This window comes from Polypterus senegalus, chromosome 4 (assembly GCF_016835505.1).
Source record: "Polypterus senegalus isolate Bchr_013 chromosome 4, ASM1683550v1, whole genome shotgun sequence".
Classification (NCBI taxonomy): Eukaryota; Metazoa; Chordata; class Cladistia; order Polypteriformes; family Polypteridae; genus Polypterus; species Polypterus senegalus.
In genome coordinates this window covers 85,880,313-85,898,753 of record NC_053157.1, presented here as the reverse complement: position 1 = coordinate 85,898,753, position 18,441 = coordinate 85,880,313, and the positions used below count along the sequence as shown (strand labels likewise).

Sequence of the window (18,441 nt, the reverse complement as noted above, 5' to 3'; positions counted from 1 at the left end):
CGAAGCGCGATATAGCAAGGGATTACTGTATATGTCCTAAAAGAGGAAATGTACTACTATGTAAATTGTACTACACAACAATACTCATCATACAGTGTCTAATCTGGGTTTACTGAAGCAATAACTACATAAGTGGCAAAAAACCTCTTCCAAAATCCCAGGCAGGTCTACTACTGAGAACCACAGTTCTATGGCCTGCCGAATATCATAGTGTTGGATACTCCCTGACGTCATTTCCAAACAAAGGCCACTTGCCACTCCCAGCCTTCCACCTTTATTTTTTAAACTATTTTCCTCTTCCAAAATGGAACTAAGGGTCCCAGCTACACCTCAGGGCAGGGACAAACGTCAATAAAAGGAAACATCTAAAAAATAACTGCATCGTTACTAAAATGTGATAACTGTAAAATTTTTCAAATATAGGAAAAAAATATGAAACTACATAAAATACAGTATGTTATGTTGAAGCACAGAAACAGTTTTACCTAACATTTCATTGAAAAGAAAATTTGTTCATGCAGAAAAATACAGATTAGTCATTTTAAACTTTCAAAGAAAGTCAACCAGTTTTATAGGTTGCCTTTTTGAAAAGTCTGCCCAGATCAAAATACCTTTTGACAGGAAATTTTGCAAAACCTACTGTACAACAATGAAAATGTCTCTAGAACAGTTGTTTTCAATCGTTTTTGCCTCGGGACCCAGTTTTATCTGTTTTTGGTCAAGGATGACAACGGGCAATGCCCACCTGTTACAATTAAAACATATTGTACTATACACAATCCAAAGGGGGGTAGGGGGTGTTCCCCTTGTTTTTTAGTGTGATGATAAACTAATATAAAGTGGGGGAGGCCTAGGTGTAACAAGCACAAACAAAGAAGGAAGGGGGTCCCCCTTTCCTATAACATGCACCATGATAAAACACTGTATATAATAAATGTATATTATGGTCATTGAGCGCACAGATACACCAGGGTGGGGGTCAAATGCAAGAGCACTCTGGTTAGGAAACACTGCTCTAGAGCACCAGTCAAAGCAGCTGGTGGTTCTTCTGACAAACTGTACTATATTAGAAAAAGTAAAATTGGTCATAGAATAAAAGAAAGTCAAATATGTGTATGAATTTATGAAAGAGGAACCATTTTTCCCCAACATCCTTTATTCTTTTTTCTAATACAGCATTGTGGGGAAAGTTAATCAAGGAACACTGACAGACAAATTCGAAAAGGGAAAACACATTTACATACGTGTACTCACACTTACTTACAACGAGCCAATTTACAGTCACCAATCAAACTAACCTGCTAGTATTTGGGATGCAAGAGGCAAACCAATGTGTCCAGAGTATCTATACAATCTAAACCTGTTTAATTCACTTTCAGAGTCATATGAAGCTAAAGTTTATCACAGCAACATTAGGAGCAAAGCAGGAACCACCATGAGCAACATGGTAATTCAGCATAGGGCAAACTCATTCACACCAGTTTAGAATCACCAGTTAAAATGAGCCGAGTCTCACAAAGAGAATGTGCCAAGATTCAAACTCAAAATATAAAAGCTACTTAGTTTCAACAGCTAACAAACCAGTACTGTGAGAAGCATATTGGCCACAGCCATTAACAGAACATGTCACCCACCCAGTCCCTTGCACTTTCACAGTAAACAATGAGAAATGAGATGATCAAACACAGCCTGGCTGTGAATGCCTGTCACAGTCCTGGCAGCTGTTCAGAGTGAATAATGAGACAAAGAGCATGTAAACAAATAGCATGCAAGAGAACCCCAACCCGAAACTGGATTTTATGAAAAATTAAGTCTTTATGAGAAACAGTTTAAAATTGTGCATTTGTATAAAAGTGAAATAAAAATTATGATTCCCTTTTGTAATAAATTTATTATAAGAATTTTAAAATTGTTAATCTTTGCAACAATAAAAAAAAAAACACTACACAAAAATGAGGAATTGTACAGTGCTTCAGCTTTATTAAAGCTTCAGGCGGGTCAGCTGTATCACTGCACTTGGGTTACTGCCCGTCAACAGCAGGGAGCTATACTTGCCTACTTGGTAAAAAAAAATGATGGATCATTATGTGGTCCTTTCAAAAAGCCACTGAAAAATATTAAAATCAAATTAAGAGCATCTTACTTTGCAAAGACCTGCAAGGGGTAGAAGAAAGGACATTGTTGTGATTTATCTTTCTATTTCAACTATGAAAAATTGACTGAGCAAAACATTATTCATGCAATACAGGTTGTTTCTACACAGCAAACCAAGAAAGTTAATTTTTGTACCAGTGCACATCTTCAATATTGATCAGCCCTGGTTTTAACATGTTTGGGAGTTTCTGTTTCCCATATGTACCATAAAAAGCTGTCATTATCATTCTAGCCAATATTATGATGTTTTTCTAATCTCAGTTTATAGTTCTTCTAGTAATTGTGTTGTATCATATATTATTTAAACAATTTTCCTACCATTTTTAGAGCAATTAATCTGCTTGTTTACAAATCCCAAATTACAATTCTGGAAATAAAAAGGTTCCAGTTTTCAAAAAATAAAATCGTAATCTTTAAAAGGAATGAAAGTCAAAAATCAGAAATTTGAAAAAAAACAGTGTTACACTGTTGCTGATCTTAGCCAATGCACTGGAAAAAGTAAAATGGACAGAGAATTAGAAAGGGCATTGAAAGGTTGTTTACACCTTAAGATTAGAAAGAAGGTCTTACAATTAATATGTTTCCAAATAACAGAGGAAATACTGCCACTTTGGTCGAAGATCAGCATGTTGGCTCTAAGTGATTACTGCAGTTTTATGCTTTTCCTTTGCTAATCCTTTTAAAGGAAAATACATGGCTCTTAAACTTCAGCCAAATATAAATGAATAAATATCATCAAAACATGCTAAGTGAACTATTTTGCGAATTTCTTTCACCAAATGCAAGCAGATACTTCAGTCCACCCTTGTTATTTCAACCATATCTGCAGCTGAATTTTTCTGTTACTACATACAATGACATACACATACCAAACAGAAAGCCACCATCTTTACAAACTTAAAGTAAACTTAAACCCTGAAAATAAAACTTTTAAACTACAAAGAAAAGAGCCAATAAAACAGAACATTTTCTTCTTTCCAAAAACCATACTGTAGCAAAATGCTTACTTAAAAATGATCTTCTGGCAAGCAATTAAGCTATTAATCCATTCAAACACAGTACACTGCTTTCAGGAAAGGCTTTGTCATGTCTAAGCTTGCTGAACTTGAAATATCCATTCTCACTGCTGAAAACATATTATTATACAGAATCTAATTCCATTTTCTACAATTCAAAACTCTGCTCCACTTCAACCAAATATCCATTTAGATTTATTGAACTCCGGGTCAGTTTTAAACACAATTAGCACTTGCCCACAGTAGTTCCTGTCATTAAATTACTCTATACTTTTCTTGCCAAACAAAGTTTGAAATACTACTTCTTTAATTTGAGCCTATCTACAATTTGCCTTTAGATTACAGTTTTATTTATAATTTGCTGGTTAACAGACACAGATCTATAAACTAGACAAAGGGCTACAGCCTGCTCGAGGATGAAAACACAAGACACGTGTCAAGTGACATCTTGTTAACCTGCTAAATTCGTAAGTTAACACTAATTCAAAACAATCATCTAAAATGACATCAATTACAGCCCGAGTTATTTCTCAGTCAAAATTTGCCTAATATATCCATGGCCATTTCATAGGGTTGACTTTATACACACTTTGCTACTATCCAACAAACCACTGTTCTATTTCATGTTCCACGGTACACTGAGGCAGTACTAATTTCAGGCTTTGATGTGAATGGAGAGTCAAGATTTCTTTGCAGTTTTTAGCTTTGAATGAATCCAGTTTAAATCACCTTGATAACATTACCAAACACTGCTTTGATACAAAGTTCTGCTGCGATCTCTTTCACACCAGAAACTCCAAGGACTGTATATGACATGTGCGAAGACAGGTAACACAGCTAGTTTTACATATTCTCCACATGGAAAAGATAGGAGTACCGTAGATCCCATTATATAAGCCGAGAATTTCGTCCTAGATTTTTGGCTTGGAGTTTGTGGGTCGGTTTATACAACGAGTATCGTTTCAGATTCAAGATTTCCAGCGCAATGCCGGTTTTGCTGATGAATACGGAAGTAAATAATGACGAAACCACAGAGCCATCTTTCAGGTGAAGAAGTAACTTTGCATGCCGGTACTTTAAATTAAATAAAGAATTTATTCAAAAAAGGGTTTTAATTGTTGATTTTATTAATAAAATTTATAATAAATTATCGGGAAGTTTAAAATGAAATTTTTTGTTTTGATTTACGATCAACATCTTGCGTTACGAAACGGATACGGTCACGTGTATCCGCTTGCGATTGTAAACAAACAACCGAGAGCGTTAGTAGCGTCAGTCGGAGCCCAGATACATGTGTTTGTGGATGTAATTTCCGTCATTGCAGTGATTTACCTATATATATATAATTCATTAAGACCATGCAAGCAAGACACATAATTGCTAAGGAAGGAAGAGAAGGTAAAAGTAAGCGATCGCAATCGAAACGAAGATGGACATTGTATGGAAATATCTCCTCCCTTCCTGCAGCCCAAAGATGTCAAATTAAATGGTGAGTACAGTATGAAATTGTTTCTAGAATAGAATGCCTTTTATTGTCACTATACGCATCTACAATGAGATTAAAAGCAGCTCCTTCAGTGCAGAAAAAAGTTCTGTATAGGGCTTGTATGGTTGTTTTTTAGCTTTAGCATAACGCCAGATCTGCGGCCCCGCTTTCGCTTCCTTTCCCTCCTCCGTCTGTGTCGTCTCCTAGACCCGACAACAATCCACGGAGAGCCCGCTGGTTTCGCTATGTTGTCTGGGATGTTGTGCGTGTGATGAAAAACACTCGAAACAGATCTCTGGCTCTGGACATCGATGTCTATAAGGTTCTGAATGGTGTAGCGGATGTTTGCCGAACCGATCGTGCACAAACAAGGACAAAAAAAAAGTACAAAAACAACAAAAAGTGCACTGAAAAGGAGAGCCCTGAGACGCTGCGACCATGTGTGCCGCCATGCCCCTAGCTTAATCCAAGTAGGCTAGGCACTTTTTATGACTTTTTGGTTAGTACATTAGAGAAATTATTGGTGTTTTGGTAAATTATGCACATTATATTATATATCAAAAATGCCGGCAGTCTCAAATTCTCGCCGATAAAAATTATAAATATACCCGAAGAGACACTTAAGGAAATTTAGAAAATTTTGCTTGGAGAAGGGGGTCGGCTTAAATACTGATAATCGGCAAATACATGTAATTTAGTAGGTAGAGAAGGGGTTTGGCTAATATATCGGGTCGGACTGTATTCCGGGATCTACGGTATTTGATTAATGAGAAACTCTGAACTGCAAGTGAGTATGGTTGACATTTCTTACTGATCCTGGTCATGTCAGTTTTGCCATTACTTGAAGAGTTACAACATATAGGTTAAGCAACCAGTATAGAACACAAATACGGTTTTCTTCATAAGAAGTTCACATTTTTAATTAATCTGACAATTTGCTTGCCATCACATTATACAAAACTAAACACGTGTAACAACATTATCATTTAGCATGCCTCTGCATACCGGTTTCTTTCAACAAATACAATGGAGTCTAACATGAACTTGGTTGTCTGGTAAACCACCGTTAGTAAAATTTTCACAAGTGTTAGTTCAATTCTTGTTTGTAAATCGTCTTCAACTTAATGAGTGTAGGTGTGCCCTATAATGATCTGGCAGTCCTCCAGGTTTGATTTCTGATGCTGATGCAACAAGTTACTGATTTTTCTGCATCATTAAAATTAACAAAAAATTACAGCAATGTGTGAATAAATTAGCTCTTGAATAGGATAGATGAGCTGAAAATGTTTATAAAACATCCTGTGTTACAAACTATAAATGTAAAAATGAAAAATCACTTTACAGAAAAATCTGCATTCAAATATCTCTTGGTATTACATAAAAGTTTATTAAATAAAAGTCACATTTGAGGTTTCCCCATTTTGTTTTTGTTCAACCAACCTTTATCCCCACAGGAAATTTTGTGTTTTTACAGAATCTCAAGTAATATAACAAACAACAACAACCACCATCTTCCTCAACACACACAACAAACATAAAAACCAAGAAAAAATGTTTTGACTTTGCTACTGATAAAACGGTCAGTCATGCAATTGTTCCTCTGTGCATAGTCTCCATGGTAATAATTATTTAGTTTCACAGACAACTAGAAAATGAGAGAACATTTTCTACATTTAAATGAACATTTATGTGTTTGGAATGAGTAACCATCATTATGGTTACCCTGTTACCCTGTACTAAACTCAAAATGTATGAAATGTGGAATGATAAACAAGATTAACTAAATTAAACCTTACGCCCCCCTCACACTATGCAACTCAGTCAAAGCTTTGATTTACATAATCTTTGCAACATGTGGACAGCTGCAACATGTCTCCATGCTGCTCGTCATGTATTATGATATTCCCAGCAACCTGGTCATAACACTATTCCATAAGCCATGACAAAGTCAAATACATACAGTGACAGTAGTTTCTACTACTTTGCTGTAGATAATCCTGTTTATTCTCTATGCTATGAAATATGAAACTGCCTTTAAATGCCATGAAGGAGTCATGTAAACTATCATACTGTGTGATTCGTAGTCATGTAATTTAACATCATCTCAGCAAAGTGATCCAACATCTAGAGTCATAAAGTATGATGTACTCCAACTCATATTTGTATAGTTCACAACAAAATTAAGGTAGCATGTTTGAAGAGATTATGATTACATTAAAATAACTTTTGTTCAACACAACACAAAAAGCTAAAAAGTAACAAAAAACAAACATACCGCTTTCCTCATCAATTTGGAAGACACCAAGGCCTGTTCCATCTCTGATAGAGTAACGGATTTCTCCATCTCTGCCAGTGTCCTCATCGAAAGCCGTAATTTTCAGAACTGAAGTGCCTATTGGTGCGTCTTCTTTCACAACTCCTTTATCGACAAAGGAAGAAAAATACGGGGGATGCAAATTCTCATTTACATCAACCACCTCAATCACAATGTAGCAGGTAGAAGACAACGAAACTGGTTTTCCTTTGTCCTTTGCTCGAGCTGTCAAGTTGTACAGTTGCCGCTTCTCAAAATCCAGATTTTGCACAATACGTATGGCACCGCTCAGTTTATCTACATCAAAACTTCCATCACCATTATCTACAAGACTGTATCTCACTTGGCCCGACTGTCCTATATCTGGATCATGAGCATCTAGCCACATGATGACTGTGCCAACAGGCAGATCTTCCCTCACTTTGACATGGTAATTGGGAGGAATAAATTTAGGGGAATTGTCATTAACATCTTCCAAAATCACTTTCAAAATTACACTTGAAAGCAACTGTGGCCCTTCTTGCGCTTGATCCTTTGCAACTATTTTCAAATGGTAAACTGGATGAGTTTCTCTGTCCAGGGGGCTTATAACCTTTACAAGTCCTGTTTCACTGTCAATGGAAAATACATCAGTATATGCAAAAAGAGAATACCGGACCTCGCCATTAAGGCCAAGATCCTTATCTGTTGCTTCAACTTGAATAATTTCACTTCCCACATCCTTATTTTCACTTATTTCAACCAAATAGCTATCCTGCAGAAATTGAGGCTTGTTATCATTTGTGTCCAAAATATTCACATCCAGGAGGCGCCAGGCAGATTTCTGAGGTATTCCTAGATCGTACACTGTGACATTTAGTGTGTAGTGGTTAGTTGCTTCTCTGTCCAATGGAGAGTATATCATTAACCATCCAGTCTCCATCTCCAACATAAAACAGCTATCTGTATCGCCGCCTGAAATGACATAAATCAACTTTCCATTAAAGCCACTGTCTGAATCAGTCCCTCTTATGTGTATGACCCTGGCTCCAACTGGAAGGTCTTCTTTAACTTCAATAATAGAAGGAAAGGAGCCATCAAACTGTGGGGTATAGCGATTCACTGAATGAATATCTAGGAAATGATCTTCAGGTTCTGGGTGATTATGAAGTCTTGTTGCTTGAAGCAACTTTTCAGCCAGCATTTTTGCCACTCCAGTGTCCTTGCACTGTAACTGAATTGGTTTTCTACTTGTTACTACAGTGATGTTTATCACCATTGGAGGTGAGATGTTTCCTCCATCATTTGCTGTAATTTGTAAAGTATGAAATGAAACCTTTAAAGCATCTCCGTCCATTAGGGTCTGCCTGAGGGAAAGAACACCAGAACTAGGATTGAGTTCAAAAAGTTCTAGCTCATTGCCAGACTGAATTTCATAACGGACCAGCTGCAGTTCATCAGCATCAATAGCAGATACTGTAGTAATTTGTTCTCCAACAACAAGTTCCCTTGGGACTGTCACTTCACAATCTACCTTCTCAAACAGTGGTTTGTTGTCATTTAAGTTATTCAGTGTAATAGTAACTGTAACTTCAGTTTCACGTCTGTATGGTGAGCCCCAGTCAGAAGCACGGATTCTCAAATTGTAAATCCTTGGCATGAGTTCATAATCCAGATCTTCTGACGTATTAATGATACCAGTAAAATAATCAATAACAAAAGGTTGTGAAGCTAGATTGGCAATGCTATATGTCACATAACCATTCTCTCCCTCATCAAGGTCATTTGCACTTACACTTAACACACTTGTCCCTTTTGGCACATTCTCATCCACAGTGGCCTTATAAGATGTCTGCTGAAACTCAGGAGCATTATTATTCATGTCTAAAATATCAATAAGAACTTTGGTTGTGGCCTTTTTGTCACTGGTTATAACTTCAAGCTCTATCTGGTTTGCATGCTCTGCCTGTATTGGTCCATTAGCTGTGATCAGACCAGTATTAGGATTAATAGAAAATCTGTTTTTGTCAGAATTATGTCTGAAAATGTATTTTATTTGGGGGTACCTAGGTACTGCTTTAACCATTAAAACTGGAGTATGAAGAGGGGCAAATTCACTTAGGTTTGCCCTGTAAACTGGTTTCTCAAATCTTGGTGGTCCTAATTTAAAATGAGGGGACATGACTTGAATAACCTTTACTGAGGAAAACTGTGGGGGATTCCCTTTATCCTTTGCTTGCAAGGTAAGATTAAATCCAAAAGGTTGACTACTCCAATCAATTTCACCAATTCCTTTTATTTTGTATTCCTTGCTTCCTGGGCTTGATCTTATTGTTTTAAACTGCTGAAGGGGATCACCTGCCACAATGCTTAAAGAGGCTATTTCCCCATTTGGCCCTTGATCATTATCTTCCACTGTAACTACTGCATATGTGGGATCTTTATCATTATCTGAAGGGACCAAAGTGACTGCAGTTATTACAGGTACATGCTCATTTGCCTGCTCTACATAGACAGACAGTTTGGCCATGCTGTTAATGCCGCTGCTACCATAGAGTTTCATTCCACGGTCAATGGCTAGGATCTCCATCTCATAATTTTTTTCTTCAGCGTAATCAAGCTTCCCGGTCAATGTTATCACTCCACTAGAGGGATGAATGGCAAATAAGTCTGTACGATCTTTAAAGCTATAGTAAAACTCTCCATTAGTGCCAATGTCCGCATCAGTAGCAGTAACCCGGGCAATACTTGTTCTCAAAGGTGTATTTTCAGGCAGTGAAACACTATAAGATGTTGGTGAAAAGAGGGGTCGCAGGTCATTTGTATCAAGTACTTGCACTCTAACATTTGTGCGCGACTCAGCATTGGTATTCTTTTCAACAGCCTTGATAGTTAAAAGGTAGTGGTCTTTTACTTCCCTGTTTAAGATTGCTGCACTTCCACCTTTGGTCCGTATTCTCAAGAAACAGAAATTTCCCAAAATGTATTCTTCAGCTTTGAACAGGTTTTCATTATCCCCAGAAACAATTTTGTATCGTATATCCCATGTGGGAATAGTAAGGTAAACACCAATTTTTACTGGGCTTTCTAAGAATGTCTTAGCTGCAGAGTTTTCATAGATTGTGGCATTATAAATATGATGGGTAAACTGCATGGACAAATTTTGCTCTATCCTTTGGTTCCCTATACAGCTGTTCAGTAAGTGCAGAAGCAACACTGACAGAATTGTAGCCAAGTGTTTTTCCATGATGGCACAGTGTAACTTCACCAAACCTAAAACGAGATAAAACAGGAAAAACCTCATTAGTTTTGCTGAAAAGGAGTTGACTCTCCGGCCACTGTGTTTAAAACAAACAGGTTAAACCTAAAGAGCATTAAGGGTTTTAAACATCCTGTACATTAAATATTCTTTTCCAAATTGAATAACTGCCTCACATTTTCAGTTACACGACTTGTCTCAGCCTATTCCTTGGACATACAAAATTAATTGGCATGTGAATATGTTTGTAAAAAAATGCATGTGGAATGAAAACATATCAAGTTTTAGTTTTACATATCAAATATATAAACCACTAAATGCTAAAGTAATGGAGAGCCTGAAGAGGAACTAATGACAAAAGAAAATATTATGTAGACAATCTGAAATAATTCAACAAATGGAAATAATAGGTGTATACCTGCAGATTATACACGGAAAAAATGAACAAAGAAATTAAAAAAGGGTCAAGAATTACTGAGAAAAGGATAAACATAAAGGCAGCAAAGGTCATTAATATTTCAAGGACTAGGCAAACAAAGTGAATATCATATGGGAAGGTCTTAAAGTGAAACATATGGCAAAGTCCAACTATTCTCTGTAAGTGATCACAGATGGCAAGAGACTGTTAAGTAACAAACACTTAAAATGATGATGGCAAAGGAAGTAGTCTCTCCAAATAAAAATCTGTTAATAAAAAATATCAAAGTGGAGTCATGGCATGAAAGGCTAAACTGCTTCAGATGAGAATACACTTCAAATAAACTCGGCAAAGAAACAAAAATGCATGTATTAACATCAGAGAAACTGTTAACACTAATGCATTTAAGAGAAAGTAAGAGATTGAGTGTGTCAAACATGAAATTACAATATTTTACTTAACTTTGATTGAACTTCAATGGCCTCTTGTGGTTTATTGATGCTATTTAGGTGCAATATTCATAAGAGAATAGAATCACAGAACAATTTTTAAATCCTTTGGTTGAAGAATTCTACTGTTGGAGCTCCAGTTTCATAAAATAACACAAAGGTTTGGAAAATACAAACATATTATATAATAATGTTTCAACCAAGCAACTTCTTAAATCATCCCTTTAATGAATTGCCTCCCCATTTAAATTTTGTTCCTGCCTTGCCGCTGACGCTGCCACAATTTAAAACATTGGATTAACCATGTTTAAAAAATTATATGAATTTGCATTTTTGAGACTAATGGGATCAGAAAAGTAAGTTAAACAAGAGCATGACGTTATGAGAAAAATAAACTAAAGAAGAATGAAACAAGATGCTATGACTGAAAAGACACAAAAGAAGGATAATTGAGGAAGAAAAGACAATGTAATTGTGAACTGTAGTCCAGATAAAATTATATTAGCCAAATATCCAAATGAAGAAAAAAATTCTGATGTATCAATGCAAATGTAAGGTGATTATGTTTAAATAAGATAAGTAAAGAAAAACTACATTCTTTTCATCTTTCCTAACTAATGTTAATGTTAAAATGACTGTAGATGTGCAATATTACATGAACAATGGTATTCACATTACTTGTTGTAACTTCTCTCTACTGTGCTGCTTAAAGAGTTATAACAACTCCCTTCAGATGATTCTGTATAGATTACCCTAAATGTCTTTCTTCCTTCACAATTCTGACAGTACAAAAATTCAATGTCATAAATAAACCAAGAATTTGTATATTAAAACTCTGACAGCAATATATGTTACACATGATTTAAAGCCACCACTGCTTTAGAATTAATATTAATAAATAAAACACACCCAATTAAGGTTCAATAAAACACTCTTTAAACAACTTTTTAACTTTTCACTGTAGAAATAACTTTTAACTAATGTTGTTCACAGAAACAGGATGAAACCGCTTTGCTCTTATTTTACGTGTATACCTACAATTTATATCTCTAGCCTCTCTCGGAAAAAGCAACTTACACCTTCTTTGTTTTCTCAGTTTCTTTTATTAGCTCCCTTGACTCCATTAGTGAGACATTCACTAGCTGTGGGTTATATTCTGTAAAATCTTTTGTTTGGTTTATACAAGTAAAATATTATAAATAAGCATAGAAAAAATACACTATATGTTAAAATATATAGAAAAAACAGAACAGGACAAAGTGCATGGCATAACCCGGATACACCAATCTTATCTTAGTTTGCTAGAATCAATAAGCAAACAATTTGCCTGAAACAAAAAGTTTAACAAGTTAAAATAACTTTTGATATTATGTATTAGATTTTAAAGCCCAAGCTTATGTGTCTGTTATAAACCTTAGTTTAAATGTCACATTGTAACTAGAAATAATAAAAACATAAATAACTGTCAATCTTTCATATTTAAAACACATTTTGCGTTGGTCTTTGTAATTCACAACTAAATGTTTACATCCTTTCAGTGATAGACTATCAGCTCAGCTCTATATGTTGGACATTACATCATCACTTCCATATTTAAAACTTCAATAACACACAATCAGACATGCTGATTCCAAAGTTTTAAAAGGTTGCAAGCACATTTAGTCACAACACTAGTTAAACCTGTGAGATAAATAGTGTCAGCCAGAAATCTGTCAAAGAAAAATAAGTTTCGCTTTTCTGTGGGGGCTGGGATCAAAATACAAATACCTTAAACTAGGCTGCTGTGATTTACAGTTACATTAATCCACCCCTCAATCAATACTTGTCTCTGGAAACAAAAACAGCACTTTTTGCCTCCCAAGTTTTGTTTCAAACTGAAATGTTTATTTATATTGTCAGTATGATTGCATACTTAAATATTCATTTAAAAAAAAGATTAAATACAGTAGTCTGTTGCTTCCTGTGAACTTAAACAAGAATAGATATACATACAGTACATACTAGCTGTGCAATCCCGTGTTATAAAGAGCCTGGGCTCCCACAAACCATTGAAATCGTCAGTAAAGAATCTGAAATACAGAGTCGGCGGTTTCAATTCGCATATGTGCTCGCCCTCTATGACTGTTAGCTCAGATATTTCGTTTTGCAGATGTGCTCGCCACCCCCCTCCCCCCCACCCCCCATCTAGCAGCGGCTAAGAGAGTTTCTGTTTTGTTAGCGGTTTCACTTTGGCAATGGAGTCGCTTTCTTTCAGCTTCATGCTGTAGCCTCGCACTTCCGGGCCTCCTTGCACTTCCGGGCCGGACAGACAGACACACCCACTTACTAGTGTAGATGTTTATATATAATACTAGATGATCACCCAGTGGCTTCACTCACTGAGTGCAAGGGAAAAAAGTAAAATTTAGTATATAAATTAATAAACAGTAAAACATTAACAAGTAAGAAGTAAAGATACATTGAGCAGTACTGGAGTACTTTCAGGTAAAGTACATTTTAAAGATGCTATAACACAACAGGTAAATAGCACAAACAGCAGCTTAAATGTATTTGGATCATCTCTCCATAGCAGATCCCTTGTGATAGGCGCTACATGACCGCTGTGGTATAGAAATTACATTTTCTATGCGACCCTGCAAATTTCTGCCTGATAACCTTGCACTACATGCCTGTGATTTAAGAGAAAAATTATTCTGAGAAATGTGGACGCTGCCCTTCCGTTCTTAACGGGCAGAAGGTCCAAACAATTCCCAAGTCCAAAACTTAACATGAAGAAGTCGGTACAACTTCTTAGATGTAAACCCTCCATCTTCTTAAAAGAATTCATCACAAAAGCAACCTTGAATGCTGCGGGATTTTAGTGACCTGAACTCACCTTAAGGGACAGTAAGTTAGTCGTTCAGCGCAATTTACAAGGAGGCTTTTGCTTTGATGGCGCCAATCACATTCATTCGCAAAGATTTCCATTCTCCCAGGAGCCGACGGGGTACTCGAAGTGTCACAAATAGTGCGAGAAGAGAGGACGCAGTCCGAAACTGCAAAGCTCTCGACCTGGCGGGGCAGCCCGACATTCCACGCCTCCGAGCGTACACTTTGTTCTCACGACCCCTTGCCGCTGAAGGCGGTGTAGTCTTCACATTGTTTACAGTTCCGCACAGTTAAAAAGTAGAAAGACACAAAGCTGTTTTCCTCATCTCTTCTACTATCAAGCACTGCCAATTAAAAAAAAGTTATGTGGCAGTTTCTGCGACAGTCACGCTGACGAATAAATAAAACCTCTCTGTCAGAACGTGCCTGGCGATGGACGGCTGAGCGCTAGAGTCCAGAGAGGAGGGCTGGGAGAGGGCGACGCGGGGCGAACTTCTATGGGATAGATCGGCGTGTTTGTGTTAACTTCTTTTCAATATCAGTAAAATAACTTTTACACAAATAATAACAATTCATAAAGATGACATAAAAATGGCGTCCACAAACGAAGTGATTAGATCCTGTATAATAATATGTTCTGCGGTCATACGTAATTTCCATTTCAAACGCGAAAAGAATTTTATATATATAGATATATATATATATATAGTAATAATAGACGCAGTATAGCGCCCGACCCGCCACAGACTCACTCTAGAAGCACGTGTAAAATGACACAAGACTTTTATTTTCTTCACCTGTGGGGCACGTGAACCCCACAGGCAATACACAGTCCCAAAAGCACTTAAAGTTGAGTTACAACACTCCCGTTTGGCACCACCATTCCTCCCTGGCAACCTCATCCTCTTCCTCACGATTCTGGCCCTGAGTGGTGGTTGCTGGCCCTTTTTATAGCCCACCTGGAAGTGCTCCAGGTGCTTGATCACCAGCTTCTGATTGAACTTCCGAGGGGGGGCTGTAGAGTTGTCCAGGCCGGCTCAGGGACCCATGCAGCACCCCCTGGCGGACACCCCAGATCGCAAAAGGGCTGTGGAGAACTCCATCTCCCATGGAGCCCTCCAGGAAACTGAGGCACTATCCTCAGCCAGGGAGGCTGCCACCAAGCGTCCCGAGGGAGGTATTGAGCAATCCATGATTGCTCCCCCGGAACATGTGTAGAAGGGGTGTCCCAGCTGCCTACCACAATATATATATATTATTTGTGTGTGTGTGTATACAGTATATATGTACACACTACACAGTTCAATATATACACATACTTATATATACACTGTACTTTATACAGACATACATGCACAAACCACTGTCATGCTGAGATTTTTCACACATGACATCTCTAAATTATAAAGATAAAAAAAACTTCAATCAAATATCCTGTGGGTGAAAACACCTTATTAATGAAAGATGTTAAACGAGAAGGGCCAGACTCATTCAATCAAAAAAGACACAAATACTCATGTAAATGCTCTTTACAAATATGGGTGTGCAAAAGAGCATCTCTGAACACCCAACATGTCTAAGCTGGGCAAGAATGGGCTACTGTGGCAGACCATCCAACCACTAAGTTCCACTCCAATCAGCTAAGAACAGTAACACAAGCTTACAGTGAGCAAGTCAACTGCAAAATGAAAAAGCCAGAAAAATGTTCCATGGTCTGAAGAATCTCAGTTTATGCAGTGATATGCAGATATTTGGTTAACATTTGACATAAGCAGCAAAATTCCATGGGCCCTTCTTTCCTTGTGTTTAGACTGTACAGTCTATTGTAAAGAATGCTTTCTTGGCACATATTACTCTCCTTTTTATACTAAGCATCACTTAAATGTCATAAAGTGCTTTAGCATTGCTGGTAACTATATGCATCCATTTATGGCCACAATCTAACCTTTCTCAAATGGATACTTCAAACAGTATAATGCAACATGCCATAAAGCACACATCATGCAAAGCTAACATAACAGTGACTTTAGTTTACTCTGACAGTTTGCACAGACACCATGCCTCAGTTTAACTGAACATCTTTGGGATGAGAGGTAACGAGAGGCTCAAAGCACAAATGTGTGAAGCTATTGAACAAGCACAGACCATAATCTCTTAGGAATATTTTCAGCACTTTGTTGAATTTATGCCTTGAAGAATTCAATCTGTTCTGGAAGGAAAATGGGTTTCTACCCAGCATGAAATTGGTGGACCAAATAACATGGCTGCTGTGTTTATATTAATCTTTACATATAATAAAACTAGGTTATTTAATAAGTATCAGTCTCTTCCAGTTAGCGTGGCTGGTTGTAGAAATACCTAGAAAAACTGCAATATAATAGATTTTCGGGTTTGCCTAGGAAGCATATATTATATGTGATGCAGATGCAGAATATGTATCTATAGTATACTTCACTGCCCTTTTACCATATCCACACATACATTTTTGAATCAGTTTAATTCTAGTTCTGCTGTCACAGGAGTGTCATGAGCAACATGTGTATGAGTAAAATACAAAGTAAATCTTACAAGGAAGTTGTGCAAACTCCAAACAGACTTACTGGGTTAAGATCAGAAAGCAAACTCTAAGAACTGACAAAGCAGCACTAGTCGCTGCAAAACCAGACCAGCTATATATTTATTAATATGGAATAACAGGTCAAAGTTCATTAAGTCACATACGCCACCACACATGGCCAATTTCAAATTGACAAAGACAATACTTTTCTAAGCCCTTATCCCAGTATGGGTGATCTCAAATGGCAAACTCAGTCATTTTGAATTTGAATCAGCAAATTCACATCCTGGTTCATTTTCTACAAGTGAATTATTTTCAGGCTTTTTTCTGAGTTGGTTTACTTGGGGAATATTAGCTATTTTGTATGCCTTGCTTACTTTGCATATTTTGAACATGTATGGTTTAATGTATACTTTTACAAGTTTTACACTGGTCATAACATTGGAGGATGGAAGTTTATTAAGTTTTTTTTATTTTGAGTTATTTTCTGACAGTCAAAAACCTTGGTTTAGTCTTCAATTCTTAAAACTATACACAGCAAAGTATTGCTAAACCTTTATTGTTGTTTTTTGAAAATCTACAATTTTACCAAAACTGCCCTCTACTTTTACCTCAATATCATATACAGCATGTTGTGAAAACTGTCATTAACATTACACACTATAACTAACCTAACAGAATACAACACAACGTAATTATTTTTTACACTAATGCATTTTTTAATTCAATGTACCCTTGTTAACAGATGGGTCGAATATAAACTTCAAGAACTAGGCGGATAAAAACAGGATTTACAATTTCCTGAAGTCATTTCGGTTAATAACTTTAGGTGTACAATTAGAGGGGAGGCAGCTCGAAGAGACAGAGCGGCCCCGGCAAAAATGAAGCATCAAGCCATTTGGTTGCCGCCTGTTCATTAAACTCGTCTTTCTTCGAAGCGGCTGCTCTGCTTCAAAGCGCTTGATGATAATACGGATTTTGGTGGTGCAGAGCTGCGCCATTTGAAACCTATTTGAACAAATCCTGACCACAAAGTGTCACGTTTCAACAGGCTGACCTCACTCGCGAGCAATCGGGAGTAAATCGAGGCAGAATATATGTACACTGGTGGTTTTTTTTTAAGGTTTAACACCGTTGCAGTCATATCCAGCTACCGTGGGAACGAAAAACTTGAGATAAAATGCAACGCATTTGCCCGTGACAAAGCATTACAACGGCAAAGAAAACGAACCAGACAAAAATACTGTTGAACAGTTTCCACTCTCCTCCTGAAGCGGCTTTCACAAAGTGTGATTATTATTAAAACATTCGTTCCTTCAGGGCACAGATTCACATTTTCTCTTCCTTCCGCAGGAGCCGAGCCGCGAGTCTGAACAGCACACGGGTATAATCGACGCAAAGTATAACGCGAACACAATAGTGCTTCGAAGCATAATGAAAGAATAGTAAAGTTCCGAACATCGCGTAGAATGCTTCATAAACAAATGTTAACTAAAATTTAAAAAGTGCAATATACCACAAAGCACCTTTTAAAACTTTTACTCAAAGCAAGGTCACGTTTTAAACAGTGTCCCAACTACAGACATCTGTACAACAAAAAACACAACCGGCATAATCATAAAAAATTGCGTCTGTTGCCTTGGATTTCGCTGTGTTCAACTTTTAATCCGTTTTGGTCCAAATCGCCCCTATATAAATTCGAGAGAGCGCACTTCTCAAAACTCTTCTCTAATCAATGTAACTATTTATTTTTACTTGAATATCAACAACTAGATCATCGTTACAATTCCGTTCACGTCCTGCCACGAGCAACAGGGATTTCATGCAAAAACGTCAGGCAGCTATGTGATAAAACAATATAGAACGATTCACCGCTGATGTAAATGGTTAATGATAAAAAAATCTTCCCCCAAATAATGATGTATATTGCATTTTCAAAGC

At 37.0% G+C, this 18,441-nt stretch overlaps 1 protein-coding gene across 5 annotated transcripts in view; it reads right to left on the bottom strand.

The window, feature by feature from the left end:
* Positions 1-18,441, bottom strand: part of fat1a (FAT atypical cadherin 1a) — a 194,763-nt gene that overhangs the window by 173,541 nt on the left and 2,781 nt on the right. For all 5 annotated transcript variants that reach the window (XR_005633345.1, XM_039750959.1, XM_039750961.1 and 2 more), the window contains exon 2: positions 6,932-10,222. Coding sequence is in view for 4 of the 5 variants with exons in the window: in XM_039750959.1 (XP_039606893.1) it covers positions 6,932-10,196 (3,265 nt within the window). In the remaining variant the exon portion in view is untranslated. The remainder of the gene's footprint in view (positions 1-6,931; positions 10,223-18,441) is intronic.